The 14786-nt window shown below is 53.9% G+C and overlaps 1 protein-coding gene and 1 long non-coding RNA gene across 2 annotated transcripts; both read left to right on the top strand.

Annotated features, from left to right (window-relative positions):
• Positions 1–954: 954 nt before the first annotated feature.
• Positions 955–8237, top strand: LOC133342829 (translocon-associated protein subunit delta-like). The gene is made up of 5 exons (XM_061552140.1): positions 955–1112; positions 3980–4173; positions 4752–4841; positions 5571–5636; positions 7978–8237. The coding sequence occupies exons 1-5, from the start codon at positions 1007–1009 to the stop codon at positions 8080–8082; spliced, it is 561 nt and encodes a 186-aa protein (XP_061408124.1). The 5' UTR covers positions 955–1006; the 3' UTR covers positions 8083–8237.
• Positions 8238–10450: 2213 nt separating this feature from the next.
• Positions 10451–12903, top strand: LOC133342959 (uncharacterized). Its single transcript, XR_009755203.1, has 3 exons — positions 10451–10722; positions 10928–10981; positions 12820–12903. It is a non-coding gene; the product is annotated as an uncharacterized LOC133342959 (long non-coding RNA).
• The last annotated feature ends 1883 nt before the right edge of the window (positions 12904–14786 follow it).

Below are 14786 nucleotides of genomic sequence, written 5' to 3'. Positions count from 1 at the left end.
TGGGCAGGTCGCAATTGAAAAATAAGTTAATAAGCTCAGTGGGATGTATCTGGTACAAGAAAAAAATAACTTTAATTTTCTTTGTTTATTTTTTTTACGTGAAATTAGTTTTCACCTTTCCTATACTTTTCATGCCTATCGTGCTTTTGCATTGTTTCTTGTTGTAACGTCCCGGAGACCCCCGTACCCATCTGTGAGATGGAGAAAAATAGAAGAGCTTCATATATCATCGACAGTACATTAAAAATAAACGCCAGTAACAGGACTCCGATTTACACTATTGGAACCTCATTTGCCAGAAGAAAAAATATTTTTTTTTACCCTTTCATGTCAACAAAACTGACACCTTTTTTTACAAGGAGTCATGTTTGCATAGACCACAATACCTGCAGTCGTAATACAAACAAAAAACACAACTGATAATCAAGCACAGTGCATACATTATTAGAGTTGTGTTTTTTGTTTGTATTACGACTGCAGGTATTGTGGTCTATGCAAACATGACTCTCGATTTAAAGCTTTTGTGACTGCAGGGATTCATCTTCTTCTTGGTTCTTTCGGTAAAGTCACGTAGAATGGAAATAATATAATAAAAATAAAACGTAATAAAATAGACAGACTCTGTCTTATCTCTGTCGTTTCGACAGCCCTGTTCTTCACCTGAGGACGGCTGCTTGCGTTGTGGCCGGAACGTCGTGAGAATTATTTTATTATGTTTTATTTTTATTATTTTTATTATTTTATTATTTCCATTCTACGTGACTTTACCGAAAGAACCAAGAAGACAAACATGACTCCTTGTAAAAAAAAAAAGGTGTCAGTTTTGTTGTCAGATAAAAAGGTAAAAAAACAATTACCAGGACTCCGATTGTGTTAAACCCCCACCACCCACCACGTGGGCGGAAGTGGCGACCACGTGGCGCGTGACGGGAGGAGGGGGGTGCAGTCAGCGCTGGCACTGCATGCTGGGAGTGAAGCACTTCCGCTTCCGCCAGCCACGAGCATCATGATGAAGATGGAGTCGCGGTGCAGCTGCAGCAGCAGGAGCGGACAGCGAATGGGGGCGATCGTGAGATGCCTCCTCTTCGCCGCCTCCGTGGCGCTCGCCTCGGGTGAGGCTGTGGAGGGAGAACGGACGAGGAGGAATGTTGATGAGGCAGGAGATGGAGGGGGAAGTGGGAGCCCGTCCCCCCCCCCCCTCGGGGTGCAGAGTGGTGACGTGGCCAAGTCGGAGTCGTGGGGAGCCAGAGTCTGGCTCTGGGTCACGGGTCCCAGGTCACGGCCTCTGGGTCACGGGTCCCAGGTCACGGCCTCTGGGTCACGTGTCCCAGGTCACGGCCTCTGGGTCACGGGCCCCAGGTTCGGGCTGTAGGATCTGGACCCAGACCCGGGGTTTCTAGGTCCCGGGCCCCCAGGTTCGGGCTCTGGGCGAGGTAACGCGGCGCTCAGGGGCATCACTTGCGTAGTGGTAGCAGCAGCAGTAGCAGCAGCAGTAGCAGCAGAAGTAGCAGTAGTAGCAGCAGCGGCAGTAGCAGCGGCAGTAGCAGCGGCAGCAGTAGCGGCAGCAGCAGCAGCAGCAGCAGCAGCAGCAGCTGTAGGAGCAGCAGCAGCAGCAGTAGTAGCAGCAGTAGCAGCAGCAGCAGTAGTAGCAGCAGCAGTAGTAGCAGCAGCAGCAGTAGTAGCAGCAGTAGCAGCAGCAGCAGTAGTAGCAGCAGTAGCAGCAGCAGCAGTAGGAGCAGCAGCAGTAGCAGCAGCAGCAGCAGCTGTGTTGGTGTTGTGTGTCGGTGTCGAACAGAGATAGGGGACCTCGCCTACGAACGCCTGGCTGTGTCGCCAGCATTGGTTCAATCAGCGCGACTGACTGCTGCTGCTGCTGATGAGACACTTAATGTCGAAACCGCTCCCGAGTTGTGCTTGTGTTGATCAACCAACGCTGTTGCTGCTGAGATGATGCCTTCCCAGATGGCCGTGTATGTGTGGGGCTGACGGGATGTGTGAAACAAATACTTATGTTTTATACGTGGAGAGAGAGAGATGTGGGATTTATCTGCTTGGTTATTCTGCTTTAGAGTAGGCCGTGACCAGCTTGGTGACGTATGGTCAGAGAACCCCCCCCCCCACGACCGACACATCGTGGGGATGTCTTCATCCTGCAGTGGATTGTCGCAGCTGTGAATCATTGACCCAACCTTACGCGAACACCGCGTTTTAATTCGCACACATTCACAACAAATGCACAGTGTGGGTTTAACTCAAGAGAGGGAATCATAGGTCTATTGTGTGCATGTCTACGACCATACGGGTCTCAGTGAGCCCTCCACATGAGCCTGTGTGTGTGTGTCCATCTGCGTATCTATGCGAACCTGTCTCTCTGACTCTTTGTGTCTCTGTCAAGCTGTGGGTCTCTCTCTGTGGGTGTATGGGTCTTCAGAGGTACTCGCTAACAGCACTTGCTCCTACACATCATCGCGGCTTTTGGCTGGCCATCGAACAAAGACGGTCACCGCATCGCGCGCTTTTCGATGCGCTTCTGCGGTCGTCTGGAACGCTCTTCCAATAAGAGGAAGCCACTGCACCTTATGCACTTGTAAATACAGGCAGTCCTCTACTTGCGATGGAGATGCGTTACGACGACCCCATCATCGTAAGTCGAAAATATCGTAAGTCGAAGATGGCCTAGCCTGCCCATGAGTCTTAAAGAATGGTGATAATTTAGCAAAACAGAGCAATTTACAGTAGCGTACTGTATAAACTATATACTGTATATTAATTACAATACTGTATTGCACAGTAAAATGTAAAGTACAAAAAATCAAGGTAAATTCTTAGCCTACCTATATGAACTGCAATTTAATAGAAAGTTTTTTTCAGGAAACAATCCAATTTGCCATAAAAAAAACTTAACATGCATTGAACGTATCGTATCGTGGTAACCCTAAAATGAAATCGCTAAAGCTACGTATCATACATGCATTGAACGTATCGTAACGTATCATATTGTACTGTACTCACCAAGATTCTGTCCGTCGTCTGCATACTTGAACGATGTTAGGTTGTTGATGGCAATTTTGTCATATCGCTATCGCCATCGTAAGATCGAAATATCGTAAGTCGGACCATCGTTACTCGGGGACTACCGGTAATCTAGATTGAAAACTCATTTATTTGGAACTGCTGTTGGTTTATCCAAGATTTGAAGCTTTCGTGACTGCAAGGATTCATACTCTTAGGTTTTATCGGTAAAGTCACGTAGGTAAAAGAATAAAATTAATATTAATATTGCTGTATCAAGTAAAGTTAACTTAACTTGATACAGCAGTCGTGCTGTGACTGTTCCACCTGAAGACGGAAGCTTGTGTTGCCTCCGAAACGTTGTGATTTTTTATTTAACTTTTATTAATTTTATTTTTTTACCTACGTGACTTTACCGAAAAAACCTCAGAGTATGTTGGTTTATCGTTTGTTATCCTTCCCTCGCCGCACCGATTGGCACGATTGGCTACATACACTGTGAAAGAAGTTCAACGTACACTAGAGGTCGCAAACGGGTTTTGATTCCTTACCCGTACCCGGCCGCACCAGGGTCGCAATTGGGTAACCGTACCCATACCCTACCAGATACCCGGCTACCCGTACCCAGCCGGGTATCGGGTAGGGTACGGGTATCGGGTACCCGATTGCGACCTCTGGGATGAAGCCATGTTGCAGGCGCGGGTGGGTTGATTCTAGGAACTTGAATTGTGAGAAGAGACAAGACGTTGGGAAATGAGTGACAAACGGTGACTCACCAGTGACTCACGCCTACCCGTACCCGGCCGCACCAGGTATTGGGTAGGGTACGGGTATCGGGTACCCGGTTGCGACCTCTGACGTACACTCGTACAATGGCAGGCTGCTCTCCTCGTGGTGCCGCCACTCTGCGTGACCCCCACACTGACCGTGCCCCCCCCCCCCCCCCCACGATTCTGCCTCTGTGTAGGGGAGCTGTGTGCGGACCCCGCGGTGGTCTCGTCCTCGTACAGCACGAGCGACGGCGTGCTGGCCACGGACACCGTGTTCATCGTCGAGGTCTCGCTGTACTGCGGCAGCGAGGCCCAGAACGTGGCGCTGTACGCCGACGTGGACGGGAAGCAGTTCCCCGTCACCAAGGGCCAGGACGTGGGCCGCTACCAGGTGAGCTGGCCGGAGGGCAGAGGTCGCAACCCAATACCCGTACCCTACCCGATACCCGGCTACCCGGCCGGGTACAGGTACCCATTTGCGACTCTGGTGCGGCCGGGTACGGGTAAGGAATCAAAACCCGTTTGCGACCTCTGCCGGAGGGCCACAGTGGCCGCCCAGCGCCGCTGGACTCCGGTGGGAAGACCGTCCCGGGGGACGAGGTCACGTGACGCCATCTAGCCCGGCCCTCGGTGCTCACCCGAAGTGGTCAGACAGAGGCAGACGCCTCGTCTTTGTAAATAACGCCACCCGGCTACGGGTAAATGAGCGGCTGTTTTAGCTGCATCCGTGTGTCTTGGTCCGTCCGTGTCCATCTGTTTGTCTGTGCGTGGTGTGTAACGTGGGGTCATGATGTCTCTCGTACGGACGATCTGAGCGACGCGGATCACATCTGGCAGTGCTGCTGCTACCGGCCTAGAGGATACTGGGGCAGATCATATCCTCGGCATCGGTCGCGGCGATTCCGAACAAAAACGAGAGCTAAAAGTCCGCGCCACTGTGTCCCCTCCCCCCGCCATCCCACCCCCCAGGTGTCGTGGAGCGAGCCTCACCGCACGGCACGCAGCGGCACACACGCGGTGCGCTTCTACGACGAGGAGGCCTACAGCGCCCTGCGCAAGGTGTGACGCCCCGTGCCGCCACACATTGCCACGCATTACCGTACACCGCCATGGTACAGCATCATAGCGTCGTACACCATCATAGCGTCGTACACCATCATAGCGTCATACACCATCATAGCGTCGTACACCATCATAGCGTCATACACCATCATAGCGTCATACACCATCATAGCGTCGTACACCATCATAGCGTCATACACCATCATAGCGTCGTACACCATCATAGCGTCGTACACCATCATAGCGTCGTACACCATCATAGCGTCATACACCATCATAGCGTCGTACACCATCATAGCGTCATACACCATCATAGCGTCGTACACCATCATAGCGTCATACACCATCATAGCGTCATACACCATCATAGCGTCATACACCATCATAGCCTCATACACCATAGCAGTGAACACTGTCATAGCGTCGTACACCATCATAGCGTCATACATCATCATAGCGTCATACACCATCATAGCGTCGTACACCATCATAGCGTCATACACCGTCATAGCAGTGAGCACTGTCATAGTGCAATACACCATCATACACCATCATAGCGTCATACACCGTCATAGCGCAATACACCATCATACAACATCATTGCGGAGAGCAACGTCAATCGCGGCTACACTGTCACTCATTGCACTAAGTGGTGGTGATAGTGGTTATGGTGATTGATGTTGGTGGTGCTGATGTTGATGGTGCTGGTGGTGTTGACGTTTGTAGGCGCAGAGGAACAAGGAGGATGTGTCTGACATCAGCCCGCTCTTCGTCGTAGCAGTGGAACACAGGGTGAGTGCAGACGTGTACATACACACGCCTACACACACACCTACACTCACACACTCACACGCCTACACACTCGCACACGCCTACACACTCACATGCCTACACACTCACACGCCTACACACTCACACACGCCTACACACACATGCCTACACACTCACACGCCTACACACTCACACACACACGCCTACACACTCACACGCCAACACACTCGCACAAGCCTACAGTCACACACACGCCTACACACTCACACCTACACACACACTCTTACACAAATACAAAGATCCCCCGTATAGCCTTCACATACTGTTGCGGCAAGTGCTGTTAACGAGTAGCACCTATGAAGGCCGGAAAGGTATACCAGGGGGTGGGAGGCCAGCACCACGCCCTACCGCCTTTGTCTCCCTAGTGGCGATGTTTGCACACTGCACCAGGTACTAATTTGAGGCTGAGTCGACCTAGGGGAGGCCCAGGATCGGTTCAAATAATCGTCACTGGTGTTGGCCGTAAGCGGGAATCGAACTCGGGTTGCCGGTTTCGTAGCGCAGCGCGCTAACCGCTACACCGCCGCTCCCCACCAGACAAAGACCCCCGTATAGCCATAACTGACTGTTCAGATTATAATGAATCTGTTCAGATAATCATCGCCGCTGTTGGGAAGGCGAGGTGCGCCTTCAGGCCACGTGGTGTGTGTGCTTGGCTCACTGGCAGGAGGTCAGAGATATAGACCCAGGTGCCATGGGTGGACTGACTGAGGTGACAGGCAGAGGGCACCACCTGTGCTCCCCACTGCGGTTTAGCCGCCCCGGTGCTCCGCTCGTTGTTGCATCGCTCCTCTGTCGCGCCACTGCTCCTCGTACAAACACATGTGTAAAAACATGTATGCACACATATATAGAGCACGTAACGGTGTGATGTGTTTATTGCTACGTAACGGTGTATGTGTGTATTACCATGTATCAGTGTGCTGTGTGTATGGCTATGTCACGGTGTGGTGTGTGTATTTCCATGGAATAGTGTGGTGTGTGTATTGCTATGTATCGGTGTGCTGTGTAACGGTGTGTGCTGTGTGTATGGCTGTGTAACGGTGTGTGCTGTGTGTATGGCTGTGTAACGGTGTGTGCTGTGTGTATGGCTGTGTAACGGTGTGTGCTGTGTCTATGGCTGTGTAACGGTGTGTGCTGTGTGTATGGCTGTGTAACGGTGTGTGCTGTTTGTATGGCTGTGTAACGGTGTGTGCTGTGTGTATGGCTGTGCAACGGTGTGTGCTGTGTCTATGGCTGTGTAACGGTGTGTGCTGTGTGTATGGCTGTGTAACGGTGTGCTGTGTGTATTGCCATGTAACGGCGTGGTGTGTGTATTGCTATGTAACGGCGTGTCGTGGTGTGCTGTGTGTATGGTGTGGTGTTATGGTGTGGTGTGTGTATGGCTGTGTAACGGTGTGTGGTGTCTGTATGGCTGTGTAACGGTGTGGCGTGGTGCGCTGTGTGTATGGCTATGTAACGGTGTGTGGTGTCTGTATGGCTATGTAATGGTGTGTGGTGTCTGTATGGCTATGTAACGGTGTGTGCTGTGTGTATTGCCATGTAACGGTGTGCTGTGTGTATGGCTGTGTAACGGTGTGGTGTGTGTGTGGCTGTGTGACGGTGTGCTGTGTGTATGGCTATGTAACAGTGTGGTGTGTGTATTGCCATGTAACGGTGTGGTGTGTGTATTGCTATGTATCAGTGTGGTGTATGTATTGCTATGTAACAGTGTGTGCTGTGTGTATGGCTGTGTAACGGTGTGTGCTGTGTGTATGGCTGTGTAACGGTGTGGTGTGTGTGTGTGGCTGTGTAACGGTGTGCTGTGTGTATGGCTATGTAACGGTGTGGTGTGCTGTGTGTATTGCCATGTAACGGTGTGGTGTGTGTATTGCTATGTAACGGCGTGGTGTGCTGTTTGTATGGCTGTGTAGCGGTGTGGCTTGGTGTGCTGTGTGTATTACCATGTATCAGTGTGGTGTGTGTGGCTATGTAATGGTGTGTGCTGTGTGTATTACCATGTAACGGCGTGGTGTGTGTATGGCTATGTAACGGTGTGGCTTGGTGTGTGTATGGTGTGCTGTGTGTATGGCTGTGTAACGGTGTGTGCTGTGTGTATTACCATGTATCAGTGTGCTGTGTGTATTGCTATGTAACGGTGTGGCTTGGTGTGTATGGCTGTGTAACGGCGTGGTGTGCTGTGTGTATGGCTGTGTAACGGTGTGGCTTGGTGTGTGTATGGTGTGCTGTGTGTATGGCTATGTAACGGTGTGTGGTGTGTGTATGGCTGTGTAACGGTGTGTCTTGGTGTGCGGTGCGGCAGGGCGTGTGGGGCGGGCCGCTCGTGGCCACGGAGGTGGTGGCGGCGCTGGTCGGCGTCGGCCTCTACGCGTTTGCCTACCGGGCCAAGGGCCTCATCCAGAGCTAGCGCTCGCCTCGCTCACCGGCACCAGTTCGCCTCGCCACTCGCACCGCACGCGCACACACGGTCACACCACACCCACCCACCCACCCACGCGCCCGCCGTCCGTCCGTCCCTCGTGTGAACTCGGAGATGTTTGAATAAAACCAGCGGTGGCCAAATCTCGCAGCGTCCCTCGTGATGTTTGCGTTGTCGAGGGTGAACGCACGTCGATCGGTGCACGGACATCGCAGCACCAACATCACAGAAGCAATCTTAATTTTGGAGCTTTCGTGACTGCAGGAATTATTCTTTGGTTCTTTCGGTAAAGTCACGTATAAAGATAACATAATAAATTAAATAATAGCATACTACGACGTTTCGATTGCAACACAAGCAATCATATATGCTTATATGTCTGTCTATAGTTTTCTAGTTAGATTTTTGTTGCTATTTCTTTTATACCTGATGATGATTGCTTGTGTTGCAATCGAAACGTCGTAGTATGCTATTATTTAATTTATTATGTTATCTTTATACGTGACTTTACCGAAAGAACCGAAGAATAATCACAGAAGCAGCGCGTGGGTTCGACTCCCGACCCGGACGTCGCTTCTCTGTGTGGAGTTTGTGTTTCTCCCTCTGCCGCATTGGTGTCCTCCGGTTTCCTCCTTCCAGAGCTAAAGCCCCACACCCAGTGGAACTGGTATTGGGGCTAGGCCACATCCACAATGCCGATGACGTTCACTGAAAATCTCTCAACTGGGATCGCAAAGCAGCAGCATCACGCCCTAGTGGTGCGACAAGCTTGGCAGGACCCTCCTGAGCACGAGTCTTGAGACTCAAACTAAACAGACGGTGAGGACCCTGACCCACGGTGAGTCTCGGAGTGTCTCGCCGTCTTGTGTATGTCCACGCCCTGCACAAGTGAAAGTGGCTCTGTCGCTTGATTAAAAGTGTGCGTCTATATATCTGTCTCTGAGTTTCCATAACTGCTCACAGATGTGAATTCCTGAACAGCAGGGACGTGGGGGGAGAGGGGTGGGGGTAATGGCAGCCACGTGCAGGACTCCCACCTCCTGTACCCCCCCCAGACCCCTCCCCCCCAAACCCCTCCCCTCCTCCCCTGAAGAGCAACGAGTCGAGATTGAGTTCGAAGTGATTGAGCTGTCCAGTTGCTTTGTGAGTTGGTGATTTGCAGGTACTGTACACCCACCCATTCACTCCCCCACACCCACTCACCCATTCACACCCCACATTCACCCATTCACACCCCCACACTCAACAGCCCACTCACCCGCCCACCCCCACCCACTCACCCATTCACTCCCCCACTCACCCCTCCACTCACCCCTCCACTCATCACCAAGTCACCTACTCACCCATCCACGTCTTCACCTGTGTGTGTAGCAGTGCCAGGTTCTATGGCCGTGGTGTTCATAGCCGCAGTTGCCCACAGGAGGAATCTCCGAGTCTCCTCCACTCGTGCACCTGGTGTCCTCGCTGATGAGCTGTGTGGAGTGGAAGCCGGTAATGTGGTGGTGGAGGGCTCGCTGATGAGATGTGTGGAGTGGAAGCCAGTAGTGTGGTGGTGGAGGGCTCGCTGATGAGATGTGTGGAGTGGAAGCCGGTAATGTGGTGGTGGAGGGCTCGCTGATGAGATGTGTGGAGTGGAAGCCAGTAGTGTGGTGGTGGAGGGCTCGCTGATGAGATGTGTGGAGTGGAAGCCGGTAGTGTGGTGGTGGTGGTGGTGGAGGGCTCGCTGATGAGCTGTGTGGAGTGGAAGCTTGAGGCGATGGACTTTCCTGCTTAAACACATTCCTCCTGCGGAGGGAGCTGGTAGGAACGTTGGGTTGCTCGGTCAATGGCCAGGGTCAACGGCGGCGTGGTGTATTCCGCAAATATGCCCGATTGTGAGGGCGGGCACAAGCCGGCGTGAGTAGGTTAAACGTTGAGTTGTATAAGGGCACCACGGGGTAACCAGCCACTCCCCACCCAGCCCCACCCCCCACCCAGCCCCTCCCTGGACGACGGACGGACGGACACAATAATCCCCTGTGGGCTGGTGTAACCAGGAGGTTCCTACCAGTAAAACTCTGTTTAGCTTTGGTGTCTGTGGGGAGCCAGTGTCCCTCCAGCGAGTCCCACCCCTTGACCAGGGCGAGGAGGAGGTGATGATGAGGAGGAGGTGAGGAGGTGATGATGATGAGGAGGCTGTGTGCTTGAGTAGCCACATCGCTCCTCCACACAAACCAACCCCCTCCCCTCAACCTCCTCCCCTGCACCAGAGCCCCTCCCCTACCCCACCCCGGCTCCCCCCCCACCCACATCCCACCAAACCCCTCCCCCCCGCACCAGAGCCCCTCCCCTCCCCACCCGCCTTTGTTCTGCGTGCGGTGTGCGAGCCACAGAGAGGGGTCGCGTTTTGTGCGGTGAGTGAGTGTGAGGAGCGGTGGCGCAGCGGTTAGCGCTCCGCTACGAGTTCACTTCACCGCTGGGCATCCCCAGTGCTGGAGAGACAAAGGCGGTCGGGCGTGCTTCTGGCTGCATAGTGTTGTTGTTGCATCACTTTTTGGGTTGTTGTGGCAGGTTTGTGCCAGGCTAGGTTCACCACGACCGCCAATATGGGGCCAATCTTCTTGCTGCTCCTGATGGTGGCAGCTCCAGGTAAGTCCCATGTGACTCGCTCACCCGTGCTCACCCACGACTCACCCACGACTCACCCACGACTCACCCACGACTCTTTAACCAGTGACTCACTCACCTGTGACGCTCTCACTCACCCGTGTTCCACCCACCCACGACCCTCTTAACTCGCGCTCCCGTCACGAGACCGTGACCGACTCACCCGTGGCTGCTGTCCGTCGTGTAGATGGAGAAGCTGGGAGAATCAGCAAGAGAGCTGGAGATGAGGTTCAGCAAGAAGGTGACCCATTTACTCACCCACTCATTCACCCACACACTCACCCACTCACCCACTCATTCACCCACTCACCCACCCACTCACCCACCCACTCACCCACTCACTCACCCACTCACTCACCCACTCACTCACCCACTCACCCACTCACTCACCAACTCACTCACCCACTGACCCACTCACTCACCCACTCACTCACCCACACACTCACCCACTCACTCACCCACTCACTCACCCACTCACTCACGCCCGGTCTCACCAGTGGCGATGTTTACGCACCAGGTACTCATTTGAGGCTGAGTCGACCTAGGGGAGGGGCCCAGGACCGGTTCAGATAATCGTCACTGGTGTGACCGTGAGCGGGAATCGAACACGGGTCGCCGGGATCGTATCGCAGTGCACGAACACACATTCACACATCACTCCATCTCTTCTCCAGCCCGTTCTATGCCCGTTCAGCCCCCTCTATCCGGCCAAACAGAAGCTGTTTGGCCATGCGGTGGCTGGGTCATGTGGCCCACATGACCCAGCCAATGCAGCCTCGCCTGCCGGAGGAACTCTCCGATGGGACTGTGTCCAGGTCTCTGGAGGATTTGTGAGCTCCTCACACAACCCAGTCTGGTTAAGGCCAGGACGGATCATCGACAGTGTCAGCCTGAATGTTTCCTTCATGGGAGTCCACGTTTTTGCAGTTATAGAGAAGGGAGGGCACAACTGTGGCTGACAAGACCTCGAGCGAGAGGCCAGGTAGCTTCCACACAGCGAGACGCAGCTGACGAAAAAGGTGATGCCACTCGACTGATTTTGGAGTGAGATCTCTGAGGCCAAACCCCGGGTACAGAGACTCCTCCCCTCTCCCATGCAGGTCACTCTTGCAAATGAGACTTCTACCCACGTCTCTCCAGTTCTCAGCTGGTCACACAAAATCTACTTGCCTATCAACACATTAACTCGCCTCCATCTCTACCCCCTCGCCCCCCCTCCTTCTATCCACCTCTCGTCTCTGTCTCATCACTCCCCCCCCTCCCTCCCCTTTCCACCTTCATTTCCCTATCCTCTCCTTACCTTTCGATTTAAAGCTTTCGTGACTGCAGGGATTCATCTTCTTGGTTCTTTCGGTAAAGTCACGTAGAAGGGAAATAATAAAATAATAAAAATAAAACATAATAAAATAATTCTCACCACGTTGCGTTGTGGCCGAAACGTCGTGGGGGGAAGAACCAAGAAGACTCTCCTTACCTCTTCCCCCTCTCGCCTCTCTCCCCCTCTCCTCTACTTTCCTCCCCCCCCTCTACCCCCTCTCCCCCTCTGTCTCATCTCTCTCCGCCCCCCACCCTCTCCACCATCACTCTGTCCTCATTTCCTTTCCCTCCCGTTCTCTCCCCCCCCCTCACTCTCTCACTCTCTCCTCTCCTCCCCCCTTCTCCTCCTCTCCGTCTCATTCCTTTCCCTCTCTCCCTCTCTTTTTTTACGATCATTGGAAACAAGAAGATTATCGGTGTAGTCGGCACTTTGCTTCGTTCATCATTCAAATTTTTTTAAAAAAAACTTTGCTTTATGTAAACCCCCACCCTCGCTCACTCTCTCGGTCACTCCCTCGCTCACTCTCTCGGTTACTCTCTCGCTTTGTCACTCTCTCGCTCACTCTGTCGCTCACTCTCTCGGTCACTCTCTCGCTCTCTCTCTCGGTCACTCCCTCGCTCTCTCGCTCACTCTCTCGCTCTCTCGCCCACTCTCTCGCTCGCACTCTCGCTCACTCTCTCGCTCGCTCTCTCGCTCTCTCTCCGGTCACTCTCTCTCTCTCACTCTCTCGCTCTCTCTCCCTCTCCCCTCCCTCCCCGCAGTCTCCGTGGGCTCCCGGGCCGCCCACGCCTTCCTGCGGACCCGCCGCCAGGCCTGGGACCCCCAGGACCCCACGTTCTGGCGCCCTGCAACCAGCACTTCCTGCCACTGGGCCACTACGAGGCGGTGAGCGCCCCCCCCGCTGCCGCGGGCCCTCTTTATTCACCACGTGCTCCCCCGTGATCCTATTGCCCCCGTTGACCCCCCCTCGTTGGGCCCCCTGATCCCTGTGGTCTCCATTGACCCACGTGGCCCACCTTGACCCCGCTGTCCCCCTTGACCCCGTAGTTCCTCCCCTTGATCCCCACGGTCCTCCTTGACCCGCCACAGTCCTCCGTGACCCCCGGCAACCCCCCTTGGCCACCACTGCCCCCCTCGATCCCCCCCCCCTCCCCTCGGCGTGCAGGTGTGTTGAGATGGACGCGGCGTTCTGGGCTCTGCACGCCGCGCGACCCCGAGGCCTCTCGCCGCCACTACCTCGACCGGCCCGACCCCGTCCTCGACCGCGACCCCGAGGCCGACCCGCGACCCCGAGCCTCCGGGTCGCGACGACCCCGACCCTGACCCCGGCGAGTCCGAGCACGACCCCGGCAACCGGGAACCGGGGTTCGAGTACCAGGGCAGGGGGGGCGCCCCCCAGCGGGGAGCCCGGCGCCACGAGGGGGAGGAGGACGAGGAGGAGGAGGAGAGAGGTCAGGGCAGGGCCCCCCAGCGGTTCCACCACGGGGACTACGGCGACTACTGAGCCCGGGGTCTCCACACAGGGGTCCCGGGGTCCACACCACAGGGGTCCCGGGGGTAACACCACAGGGGTCCCGGGGTCAACGCCACTCACACCGAGGTCCTCCCAGCCCCCCTTTGCAGGATTCACTTTGAATCCACAAGCCCCCCCCCTCCATGCCTCCCGGAGTCTCTCATAGTCTCCAGGGCCCCCCATCAGTGTGCACGGTTCCCAGCTTAACTCTTAGGGGTCCCCCCCCCCCCATTTCATTCCCAGGAGGGGGTCCGCGATCGACCCCCCGAGATGACTCTGAGATCCTCTACCTTAGCTAGCGGAGTTCCGTTTAACCGCCACGAGGAGGGGTCTTAATTCCCTTGCTCCCCCCTCCCCCTTTTCATTTTCAGGGATCCCAGTTAGAACCCCCGCTTCTCACCCACCCCAATGTTTACCCCCCTTTATCCCCGGGGTCCCTAAGTCCGACAGCAGCTGTCAGTTGCAGGGACGGGAAGAATCCAAGCGGCGTGTGCGCTAGGCACGGACGACAAGCTGCAAGTTACACGCTGATCCAGTGCCGGATGAAGCGCGTGCGGGTCCTGTAGCATCTGTTATGAGGGGCCCTAATAAATAAATAAAACACGTAAATATGAAAAAAACACATTTTTATACTTGCATAGTAAAGTAATTGTATTTTTCCATTTGCTATACAGCCAGATAATAACGATAATATCGCTAACCTTAAACACCCAGTCGTTCATAAAAGTTGAAGGCGGTATAGTACTATAGTAATAGAGCAAGTGCAGAATCACTGAATCGGAATTGGTAGCTTGAAAGCATTTAACGCGGGGGCCCTTGAAAGTGCGGGGCCCGTAGCTACACGTGTAGCTACTACACGTGTAGTTACTACACATGTAGCTACTACACATGTAGCTATTACACGTGTAGCTACTACACGTGTAGTAGCTACTACACATGTAGTTACTACACATGTGTAGTAGCTACTACACGTGCAGCTACTACACACGTGCAGCTACTACACGTGTAGCTACTACACGTGTAGCTACTACACGTGCAGCTACTACACGTGTAGCTACTACACATGTAGCTACTACTCTTTGGTTCTTTCGGTAAAGTCACGGAGATAGAAAACAATGGATCACGACGTTTCGATCGCAACGCACGCATCGTCGTCAGGTGGGACAACCACAGCAAGTAGACACTGCTGAGTAGCTGTGGTTGTCCCACGTGATG

This window comes from Lethenteron reissneri, chromosome 2 (genome assembly GCF_015708825.2).
Source record: "Lethenteron reissneri isolate LAM-NWPU_2019-01 chromosome 2, ASM1570882v1, whole genome shotgun sequence".
Classification (NCBI taxonomy): Eukaryota; Metazoa; Chordata; class Hyperoartia; order Petromyzontiformes; family Petromyzontidae; genus Lethenteron; species Lethenteron reissneri.
Note: the sequence above shows the minus strand (reverse complement) of the source record. Positions and strands in the feature narration are given on the sequence as shown.